This window comes from Rhinopithecus roxellana, chromosome 11, assembly GCF_007565055.1.
Source record: "Rhinopithecus roxellana isolate Shanxi Qingling chromosome 11, ASM756505v1, whole genome shotgun sequence".
NCBI classification, from domain to species: domain Eukaryota; kingdom Metazoa; phylum Chordata; class Mammalia; order Primates; family Cercopithecidae; genus Rhinopithecus; species Rhinopithecus roxellana.
The window spans coordinates 40,899,993-40,912,298 of record NC_044559.1 but is presented as its reverse complement, the minus strand read 5'-3'; the positions used below and the strand labels follow the sequence as shown (position 1 = coordinate 40,912,298).

Genomic DNA, 12,306 nt, shown 5'->3' with positions numbered 1-12,306 from the left:
TAACTTCCTCTTGGCGGGGCATGCGGCGCAGCCTTAATAAATCATTATAATCCCATTCCCTATCCTCCCTATCTCATTGTTTCATGGGACAACGACACTCAAGGAGGCTTCGGCGAAAAAAGATCTGCCAACCACCGGCCCTACACAGGAAAGAGACAAACACAGATTGCTACTGGCTTCTATCTCTCAACCTTGAAGATCTCTCAGCCAGCTTCAGGATCTAGATGCAGCTGATGCTATGGATGGCTGAACTGAGAGGAGACAGAACTGGGGTCCTCAATGACATAACTGAGTAGCTAGGTCAACCAATGGAAGCAAGATACCTTCTTTCTTCCTTGAATATCAACTGCTAAAATCCAATTCTGTAGTCACAGCATGCATGCACCCTCCATGTCTGGCAAATGAATCAAACTTCTTTATATCAGACTTCTCAAATTCCTAAGTGGCCTGTGTCTAGGCCCTACGAGACTGATGTGTGCACTAAATAATCAGGTGAAGAAATAAGATTTCAAAAAGACCCTCAGGGACCACAGGTCAGCTATGTTACATTTGGTTCTAATCCAGAACACACTGCATTTACTTTAATCCTATACAGTAACATCTTCATGAAAATTAAATTTTAAAAATGTCAATGCAAAAATTCTACTGGGCAATCTATCCTTCCATTTCCTCTTCCAAAAAAATGAGTTGGTTAGGGTAATCTCTAAATCTGGTACCCTAATATTCTGTTAAACCATGCTTATGGAAAAGGCTGGTATATCTGTCCACAGCAAGAACATACAACAAATAGTATACAGGAAAAATAATCTGGTTACATTGCTCAGTCTTGAGTAATGAGAAAACAAACGGAATAAGAAGTTTTAAATTGTTGAGATTTTAGGGCACCTTATTCCACACTCCAGGAGCTTCAAACCCTGCTTTCTATTACCTGGGTAACAAACTGATGAATATGCATGGAAAATAGATGGTTTCTTTTGTTGCTCCAGCCAAAAATATTTGTCAAATTCTAATCTTGTAAAAATTTGAATTTGATGTATTGGGTAAGATGCTCAATACAGAAACACAAGTATATTACAAAACATGAATTATGTTAATGAAGCTGGTTTCTGTAAAGTATTAGTCACAGAAGACATAAATTTTGAGGAAAGAAAAGCTTTTCTGCTTCTTACCTATAACAGCTTGCCTATAAGCATCCTTAAATCGGTTGAGGTAATATCTGTTTGCTGAGTTCACTCCATCTTTCATAACTCCTGCTAACTTCCTTTCTCCTGTCCTTGTAAAGTCACCCTGTCAAACAAAAACTCATTTTGACACCTTATTTAAACACAAGAATGCCCCCAAAATAAATTGTGAGCTTTCAGTTCAAGTATGGAATTCTACAGGCTTTTGTAATTTCCAAGGTCTGACTTTTATAATTTTCAAATAGTATAGTTAAATTAAAATATCTACTAGTATTCTACCCTGATCTAAGCTCGTCAAATAATTACACATGCTATTTGTGGCATCAAGTCTTCACAGTTAGATGGTGCTTTAGGGTAAAGCCATTCTTAGCAATTTGTAGAATTTCTAGAATTTACAGGTCAAAACAAATTATATGACAAACACCAAAACAATAAAAACTATTTACATCTCAAGCTGGTGTAATATTCAAAAACCAAGTTTCTGATGTGGGAAAATGTGGATAGCTCGCTGGAGTTTATCACAATGGGCTTTTAGCCTGGGTGTGTAGGTGAGGAGCTCTACACAGGGAGGAAAAGCAGGGGTTTCCATACCTTGCTGCACATCACCAGCACCTGCAGAACCCAGTGACAACTTAAACTGTTTTGTTTCCCTTGCACTTTTCACAACAAAGATGTCAGAGCAAGTCCCTAGAGAAGTGGTGACTTAAACTTAAAGCAAGGCAGGTGTAGTTTATTTTTCCCCATCCCAACCCCTCTATTTCTCTCCAAGGCAATCTCAGAAATCTCAGTCCTAAAACTGACAATTTAGGAAGAACATGCTGCCAATTAGGCCAGTCACAGGGAATATTAGTAGAGCAACAAGTCTCTATTACAGAAAAAAGGTATGAATACTCATCTCGAAGAAGTTTAAAATCAAGGGGAAAAAAAGAGAAGTATTTCGCTGTAAGCACTAACTTATACCAGGCCTTTTTTTTTTTTTTTTTTTTAAGACAGAGTCTTGCTCTGTCACCCAGGCTGGAGTGCAATGGTACAACCTCGGCTCACTGCAACCTAGGCCTCCCGGGTTCAAGTGATTCTCACTCCTCAGCCATCTGAGTTGCTGGGATTACAGGCTCACGCCACCATGCCCAGCTAATTTTTATATTTTTGTAGAGATGGGGTTTCACCTTGTTGGCCAGGCTGGTCTTGAACTCCTGACCTCAGGTGATCCACCTGCCTCGGCCTCCTAAAGTGCTGGGATTACAGGGGTGAGCCACTGTACCTGGCCTATACCAAGACTTCTAAAGTTTACCTTCTGTAATTAATAAAAAGCTTTTGATATTTATCACTCAATGCAAAAAAAGGACTGATGCCTGTTAAGTCCTTGATGGTACAATCTGTATAAGAAGTACCTTGAGATGAACTAGAACCTTGAAGAATGATTAACATAAACCTAATTTAAACAAATTCTAATACTTCCTACTGCCACAGAGGACAACGCCCTCAGATGGAGGAATTTATTTACTAGAGAATGTATTTTATATTTAACTTAATATTCTATGAGGACTAGCTCTATAGGATCTTCAAAAGACTTTACTTTTAACAGTAACTAAAATGTTTCTTCTGCATTTACATGTGTCAGAGAATATTCTAAGCCCTTACATGCACTGACTCATATGATCCCATAGAAGTTTTTTGAAATACGTCTAGTATAATTCCTGTGTGACAAATCAGAGTGATTAAGTGACTTGCCCAAGGTCACAGCTAGTTAAGAGGCAGGGTTGGGATTCAAACTCAAAGATGAAGTATGACACTGGTGGCCAAAACCTGCCAGCAGACATGCTCTGTTCTGTCAGTTTTGAAAACCAACCATTTCATATAAAATTCTGGATTTCCAGAATCCCTTGAAAAACTGGAGGGTCTGGCAACACAGGCCCCTCCAGAGAGAGCACACACTCCTCCTCAGGTCCACACACCCCCCTCTCCCTCTGATGTAATGCGTGGCCTGCTTGAGTCACATTACCTGGCCCTGCCTTAGCCAAACATTTCAGAAAAGAGTCAACTACACACACCCCCAACCTGGAGCCCACATACCTTTCTCTGGTTTTAAACCACAGTCTAATCTGTGTCCTAAATAATGACCCACAGATGCTTGCTGCAAGTATTTACCTTCAGAGCAGCTGTCCCAGCATACTGTCTGCTAATGGAGTCACCATTATTGGCCCACATTATCTGGTAGATGCGATTACATTTCACAGGTAATGGCTGTTCCGGGGGCATCACACCTAATTTTTTCAGCTAAAATGAACACATTGGTGGATTAACTGTATATGGGCCAGAAAACCATAGCAAAAAATGTGTACTGCAAAAAAAGGAAACATATTCACATACAATTCAGGACCCTTAGATACAAGAAACAGTCTTTCCAGACTCGTTGTTAATGAAGTGGGGCTTGAAGGATGGCTTTATACATTGCTACAAGGTGAATACATATAATGAAATATTTATACTGTTTTGGTACAATTTTTAATGTGCAGAATCATACTATTATATTTTGTCTTTGTTTTAAATTTGCCTATGAAGTGAAACTGAATATCAAAAAAGCACACAGAAACAATACTAATAGTGGCAGAATAGTTAAGTGCCTGGTAAGTGTTAACTCTGTGCCAAGGATAGGGTTCTAAGAGTTTTTTTACACTGTTTTTTCACATTCACTAGTCCTAACAACACTATGTAATCACTACTGTTATCACCTACATTTTACAAATGATGAGACTGAGGTTTGGAGAGGTTAAGTTCTTTGTACGGAGTCAAAACCTTGTATGTGGCAGAGTCAGGGCTTGAACTCAAACCTGGCTTAAACACTACGTAAGATAAACAGATTCATGTCCTCAAAGTACAGTCATAAGGTTATTTTATGTATTTTATTTTATTAATTTTTATTTTAAAGATAGAGTCTTACTCTCTCCCCCAAGCTGGAGTGCAGCGGCACGATCTGGGCTCACTACAACCTCCGCCTCCTGGATTCAAGTGATTTTCATGCCTCAGCCTCCCGAGTAGCTGGGATTACAGATGCCTGCCACCATGCCCGGCTAGTAGGGAAGGGGTTTTAGTAGACAGGGGGTTTTGTCATTTTGGCCAGGCTGGTCTCAAACTCCTGATCTCAGGTGATCCACCTGCCTCAGCCTCCCAAAGTGCTCGGATTATAGGCATGGGCCACTGCGCCCAGCCTACACACCACATTTCTGCTTGGCCTGCTGGATCTGCCAATACGAGGCACTCAAGGAAGCCCATGACACAGGAGGAGGAAAAAGACACAGGTTCCTTCACCTGTGTTCCTCCCATCAGCAGCTCCCTCCCCAATAGCCTGGGCAACACAGCAAGACTCCATCTCAAAAAAGAAAAGAAAAAGAAATGCAGTATCAAGACTCCCAGCCCCAAACACAGAAGGGTGGGCTTGGAGGTGAGAAGGAAAAGGTAAATGACCACACAGTGCCACCCAACGGACTTTAAAATGTTGGTTGTCACATTTTTGAAACGAGTGATTAAGAAAATCTCACTTTATTTAACTTATTTCTAGTGCAGGTTGTGCTTTCCAGGTTTTTTTTTTTTTTTTTTTTTTTTTTGAGACGGAGTCTCGCTCTGTTGCCCAGGCTGGAGTGCAGTGGCCGGATCTCAGCTCACTGCAAGCTCCGCCTCCCGGGTTTACGCCATTCTCCTGCCTCAGCCTCCCGAGTAGCTGGGACTACAGGCGCCCGCCACCTCGCCCAGCTAGTTTTTTGTATTTTTTAGTAGAGACGGGGTTTCACCGTGTTAGCCAGGATGGTCTCAATCTCCTGACCTCGTGATCCGCCCGTCTCGGCCTCCCAAAGTGCTGGGATTACAGGCTTGAGCCACCGTGCCCGGCCGCTTTCCAGGTTTTAATGCAACAAGGGTGTTTGGATGCTGTAAGCGTTCTATAGAATATTTGACATTTGAAAAATATTTAGCTATTTACTTACTCATGGAAAAAAAGCATTTCAAAATGAGTATATGCAATCCAACAGACTCCAAATTACCTGCTGTTCCATGACCACTCTCGCGATGGCAGCTTGGACCACGTTGGTGCGATCCAGGCAGTCCATACAATTAACACGAAAAATCCCTTCCTGCTTACATATTACCCCAGCTTCATCAACCCTTTTTAAAAATAATACAGAATTATTTTACAATATAAAATAATAGGGTTTTCAAAAGACACAAGTCTTTAAAGTATAACAATAAAACAGCAGCATTGGCTGTAATTTGCTTGGTATATCTTTATATGCTATGCATTATTGAGTCATTTATAGACATCATTGTTAATTTACACAGTAACATGGCAAGGAAGATATTATCCTCATCTTAAGGGAAAAAAAATTGGGGTGCAAAGTGACTTGCCCCAAGTCCTACAACTACTAGGCAGAGCTGACATCATCCCAAGTTATGTTTTCCTACATGTAAAAAACCAGAAGGCACTTTAAAACACCGTTGTTCCTTTAAAGTAGAAATGCATCTAAACTCTCCAAAACAGACGAAGTTATTTTACCACCCAGTGAGGAGTCATGCAGCATGGCTTGCTCATCTCATTTCTCTGGCCACCCGTGTAGTCTTAACATCTAATCGAATGTTCTGTTCTGTCCTTTAAGCCAATTTAAACTTCCTGTATTCAGAACCATTTTCCGTCTCTGATAATTTTGAAATGCCTGAAAACTGAGACCAACTACCTCTAAGCCTTCCTTCCTGTGTTAGGAACAGTAAGAGGAGAAAGAGAAAATGTAGACCATGGGGCATGAGAAGGAATAAATTCATCTCCTTAAAGAACAGTCAGAGTGTTTCACTTCATTTGGCCTGACCATTTCACACCTTCTCCCTGTTCAAAGCTAACACCACCTGCCTAAGGGTCAACAACATTCTCTTGAAAAGAATAGGAACTGGGAAGCAAAACGAACAACAAAAAAATGAGATCTCTGCATACTGTTATCAGTTTAATGCTCAGTGGCACTATGATTTCACAGATCCCAGAGTTTGTAAAAAGAACTTGTAAAATACCTACCAACACCACTTCATATCAAGAATAATGTCATAAATGGCATCTGTTAGGGTCTGAACATTCTCAAACTTCATTCCTCGGCTAAAATCCATGCCAAAAGAAAGAAAAAATCTTTAATTTAATCATAAATTTTTTTTAAAACTTAAGATATGCTATTTAATGCGGTTTGGAAAACACTGCAACTGATCAACGCTATTCTCAGAAAGCCATCTTACCAGTGCTCATGAAAGTCAAAGGAAACGTAAGTGAGGTGTGAGTTGTTGAAAAGCAACACTTGCTTCAGATAAGCATCGCCAATAATCTTCTCTCTTCCTGCCTGGTCTACCAAGTTAATAATAACCTATAAGAGCAAAGAAACAGAAAAAACTAAGTTTAATTAGATGTTAGAATCATAATGTGGTTTTTAACAATTTGGAATTATGTGTTAGAAATACTTTATAGCCATGCTTAGAAATTAATTCACTCAAACATCAATTTTTTTCCAATTTTTTTCATTTGTTACCTACATGTAAGTCCATGAGAACTGACATCAATGACAGTAATAGCTTTTCTATACATTTGCAATAACCAATTAGAATGAAATAATGAAACCAAGGTCCTTTGTAATAGCGAATATTTCAGATATCTAGATTTAAAAAGAAATAGAGAAAGCCTAAGTACTGAACACGATAAAATGCTGCTGAAGTACATAAAGCATATGATAGAAAACCTGAATAAACAGAAACATATACCATGTGCTAGGCATCAAGGTTCAATACTGTAAGGATTTCAACTCTCCACCAATTAATCTATACCCTGAACCATCCCAATCAAAATTCCATCAGGATCTGTTAATGAACCTGACAACTCAAAAGTTCATCTGGAAGAGTAAATACGTGGAAAAAATTTGGAAACTAATAATAAAAAAGGGACTTGCCCCATTGGAGAGCAAAACATACTCTAAATCTGTAGCAATTAAAACTGTCATACTAATGTAGAAATAGATAAGTGATTCAACAGAACAGGAGTGACGGCCCAAAGGCAGACCTAGGTAAACACTGAAGAATCTAAGATATGCTCACGATACCACTGTGGGGCAAATATGAACTAGTCTGTAAATGATACTGAGATGTCTATGTGTGGGGTAAGGAGAAACTTACATTAGCTCCCTACCTCATTAATTATACACAAATAAATTCTAGATGCATTAATAATCTAAATAGTATTTCTAGTTATAATAGAGCTAGAAGATAACTTGGAATAATGTTCTATAAATGTAGGTTGGGGCATGACTTTCTAAGCATAACATTAAACAATTTTAAGCCTGTGTACCAAATGACAGTATAAGCAAAGGTAAGAAAGCAAAGTGCTACCTAGGAGAATACACCTGCAACATAAAAACCAATAATGCATAAAGACTCCTAAATACAATAAGGAAAAAAATGGGTAAAGGATACAGAGGAAATCCACATGAGAAAATATACAAATAGCTAATAAACATGAAATTACAATTTCTGAGCCTATACTCAATGAAGAGATGACAACTTTAATACTCAAAGAAATGCAATTTAAAACAGAAAATGAATTCTCACCTATACCTAGGCAAATGTGAATACTAAACACAGACTGCACTGGTCAATATGTGAGGAAATGGGCACTAGCTCCTACTGCTGCTTTAAAACAAAAAACAAAACAAAACAAAACAAAAAACTGGTGTGCTCTTTTCAGAAGCAAAAGAGTGGTGAGCATCAAGTTTAAATATACATATTGTCTGATCCAGCAATTTCATTTCCATAAATTCATTCTATAAAACATACAAGTTCCCAAAATATATAAAATGCTTTCTGTTCCTAGTCCATGGAGTTTTTTTAAAAAGATATATTTTCTGGAGAATTTTTATAATATTAACAGCAAAATAACTAGTATATCCTAAAGGTCCACCAAAAGAGATATGGCTAAACAGCAGCCATGAGATCTTAAATGAAAACAGCGGCACAATAGTATATATGGCATAGTTTTGTTTCGATTCGAGTTTTTAATTATGTATATGCGTGTGTCAAGGTGGTTTTTTTGCTGCGTATGACAAATTTGAGTCAACTGACTCATACCTCAGAACAAATCTGGAAGTAGGACAGTTCCAACATGGCTTAACAGTGATTCCCAATACCATTAAGGACACAGGTTCTTTCCATCCCTTTACTGTGACATTCTTCCCATCTTTTTTATTCCGCCGCATATTGGCTGATCCTGAGGCTGGTTCCTTCACAGTCTTGAGAGAGCTGTAGCAGTTCCACATGAAACCCAGACACAGCAACCACAGGGGGACTACTGGTTCCTGTATCTCTTATTAGAGCAGGAAACCTGTTCCCAGAAGCCTCCCAGGGGACTTACAGGTCCACACCTGAACCAGTCACTGGTGAGAGCAATGGGACCACCATGACTGAGTCAGACCGACCATGGGCCCATCGCCCTGGAAAGCAATTACCCAGGAAAAGGTGGCTAAATGAACACTGTTGGGGTACTGTTAGAAATCAGGAAGTGTCTGTTCAATACACACACCTAGAAAATTGATGTGAAAGTCAACAGGGAGCATGGATGTGGGGGGGAAACGGTTATTTCCTCTGCTTACACACCTTAATATTGTGTTGTTTTATAATTGCATGTTACATTTAAAATGTGGTTTATTCGTTATTGTATTTTTATTTTTTAATTTTACTTATTTACTTATTTATTTTGGAGACAGTCTCACTCCATCACCCAGGCTGGAGTGCAGTGTTACAATCATGGCTCACTGCAGCCTTCACCTCCTGGGCTCAAGTGACCCTCCCACTTTGGCCTTCTGTGTAGCTGGGACTACAGCCATATGCCACCAGGCCTGGCTAATTTTTAATTTTTTTGTAGAGACAGCCTCTATTCTTTATAGCTACTTATAATTATACATATTGCTAATTCATGAATTTATTCACATTGAAAGAAATTCAAATGTAAAATAAGGTCAAATCCTTCCTGACCACAACCCCAATCCCATGGCCCTCCCTGGAGGTAACCTCTGTTATCAGTTGGGTGTGTCCCCATTCAGCCCACATAAATGCATTTCTGTACAAATATGCATGTCATATGTGTGTGGATAGAATAGATGGAAGAGAACCGCCTGTATGTGAATGACCTAATTTTGTTTTGTGGGATTTTTTAAATGGCTAACATACCATATGCTGTTAAAGTTTTCTCTTCTTACTCCACAAGGTGATTTTAAGATCGATCTTCCCATGTTAGTACACGTAGATTTACCTCATTCTTTTCCACCATTTATATTCAATACTTTAGATGCACCATGCTTGATTTTCCCACCCACTGTCCTCCTGATGAACAGTTAGGTTGTTTCTACACTGCAATGAGTGTCCGTGTTCATGCCTCCTTGACTGAATATGTTTCTCTCAGACAGATTTAACAATTTTTTCTATTACAGTTCTAGTTGCTCCACGCCCTTGTCAAAATTTGGTATTCCCTCCACCTTCTTTTTTTTTTTTTTTTTTTTTTTTGGAGACAGAGTCTTGCTCTGTCACCCAGGCTGGAGCACAGTAGTATAACTTTGGCTCACTGCAACCTCCACCTCCTGGGCTCAAGTGATTCTCCCACTTCAGCCTCCTGAGTAGCTGGGACTACAGGTGCATCCCACTGTGCCCAGCTAATTTTTGTATTTTTGGTAGAGAAAGGATTTCTCCATGTTGCCTAGGCTTCCTGACTTTATGTTAGCCATTCTGGTGTGTTGAGTAGTGGCTTTAATTTGCATTTTCCTGACAGTTAACAAAACGGAGCCCTTTTGCATACATCTGTTGACTTTCTGGATATCCTCTTTTGTTCAGCTCTCTTTTGGGTTGTACATCCTTTTGAATAAATTTATAGGCTTTTTTTTTTTTTTTGAGACGGAGTCTCACTCGTCGCCCAGGCTGGAGTGCGGTGGCGCAATCTCGGCTCACTGCAACATCTGCCTTCTAGGTTCAAGCAATTCTCCTGCCTCAGTCTCCCGAGTAGCTGGGATTATAGGCACAAGCCACCATGTCCGGTTAATTATTTTATTTTATTTTATTTCATTTTATTTTTATTTTTACTTTAGTAGAGACAGGGTTTCACCATGCTGGCCAGGGTGGTCTCAAACTCCTGACCTCATGATCTGTCCACCTCAGCCTCCCAAAGTGCTGGGATTACAGGCATGAGCCACCGCACCTGGCCGGCATTTTAAAATATACTCTAGATGTGAGACCTTTGTCATACATATACTGAAAAATCTTAAATATCTTCTACCACTTTGTGAACTGCCTTTCCATTCCCGTTTTTTTTTTTTTTTTTTTTTTTTTTTTTTTTTGAGACAGAGCCTTGCTCTGGCGCCCAGGCTGAAGTGCAGTGGCGTGATCTCAGCTCATTACAAGCTCTGCCTCCTGGGTTCAAGCCATTCTCCTGCCTCAGCCTCCCGAGTAGCTGGGACTACAGGCGCCCACCACCACGCCCGGCTAATTTTTTGTTAGAAACGGGGTTTCACTGTGTTAGCCAGGATGACTCGATCTCCTGACCTCGTGATCCACCTGCCTCGGCCTCCCAAAGTGCTGGGATAACAGGCAAGAGCCACTGCGCCCGGCCTCTCTTATGCCTTAACAAACAGAAGTTTTTTATTTTAATAAAGTCAAATTTATCATTTATTTTTCACTTGGTGTTTTCTAAAGTCATATATAATTTTAATACAATCTGAATAATATTTACAGTAGTATTTTAATATTTATAATTTAGTAAAGTTGTAATAAAAACAAATTTAAAGTCTATTTGTCAATTTTTTCATTAGAGTGTTTTTTTAAAAATAAAAACTATTTCCTAGATGGGCACTACCTCTTATTAAATAACTAATAAAATATGTGATACATAATAATACATTGAAAACATGGGAAGATAATAGTTAGTGCTTTTTAAAGTCCTATTTAAGATACCAGGTCAAAAAGATGTTCTGTTTTTTCTTCTAAAAGCTTTATTGCTTAACCTTTCACATTTAGGTTCATAATCCATTTCAACTGATTTTTGTATAGGGTATATAGGATAGATATCAAAAATTAAAATTACTGGGCTAAGCAATGTAAGTATTAATTTAATTACTAATTTAATTGCTAATACCTTCAAAATGGCTGTACCAACTTATTTATGCTCCTTCAACCAGTGTGTGACAGTTATTTCAAAACCTAAATACTCACCCCTTTTAACTCTTATCATCAAACCTCATAATTTTTTCAATCTGAGGGTTTGCTATTTCCCTGCTGAGACTTTGTGATTGCCCAGAATTTATATATTAATTTAGGAAGAACTGAAATCTATTTAATATTGAAATTTCCCTTCCAGGAACATGGTATTTTCTCTCCACTTAAGTCAGGTTTTCTGTTGTGTTCTTCAGTAGTTTTTTCTTTTTTTTCTCCATACACATGCTATCTTTTTGTATGTTCTTTTAGGTTGTTCCTTCCTATTTCATTTTTGTTGCTGAAAAAAACGCATTTACCTATTCATTACACATTACACGGCATTACTCATTCACACTGGTCATTGCTAATGGATAATAGCATTACTATTATATATTCGTCTTGTATCAAAATCATTGAACTTGTATCTCACCTACCAGTTTTCAGCTGATTTTGGTTTATACACTTGCATTCCTATATGGGAGTGCATATGAAGGTGAGCAGAGAAAAAAAGATACTGAAAAATACATAACAAGTTATCTCTAGGAGGTGGAACTGTAGGTGGTACTGAGACATGACTTTCATTCCTTGGTCTAGATGCTTCTTAGATTGTTATAATTAATTGATAGTCTAATCTCTTCATGCTATCCAAACACAGTCTAAAGGAGCGGACTCAGCTGGGCACAGTGGCACGTGCCTGTAGTCCCAGCTGCTAGGAAGGCTGAGGAGAGAAGATTGCTTGAGCTCAGGAGTTTGAGTACAGCCTGGGCAACATAGTAAGGCAGAATCTCTTTAAAAAAAAAAAAAAAAAAAAAAGGTAGCTGACTCAATGATTATTCTTAAAGAATATTAAGAAAACTCTTAGCTTAAATGTGTTTAACAT

The 12,306-nt window shown here is 38.7% G+C and overlaps 1 protein-coding gene across 2 annotated transcripts in view; it reads right to left on the bottom strand.

Annotated features, from left to right (window-relative positions):
* INPP5F (inositol polyphosphate-5-phosphatase F) overlaps positions 1-12,306 on the bottom strand; it is a 104,404-nt gene that overhangs the window by 17,868 nt on the left and 74,230 nt on the right. For both annotated transcript variants that reach the window (XM_010375982.2, XM_030940795.1), the window contains 5 exons: positions 6,447-6,571; positions 6,235-6,312; positions 5,219-5,339; positions 3,330-3,458; positions 1,170-1,287 (listed from right to left, as the gene is read on the bottom strand). In XM_010375982.2, coding sequence (XP_010374284.1) covers positions 1,170-1,287; positions 3,330-3,458; positions 5,219-5,339; positions 6,235-6,312; positions 6,447-6,571 — 571 coding nt within the window. The remainder of the gene's footprint in view (positions 1-1,169; positions 1,288-3,329; positions 3,459-5,218; positions 5,340-6,234; positions 6,313-6,446; positions 6,572-12,306) is intronic.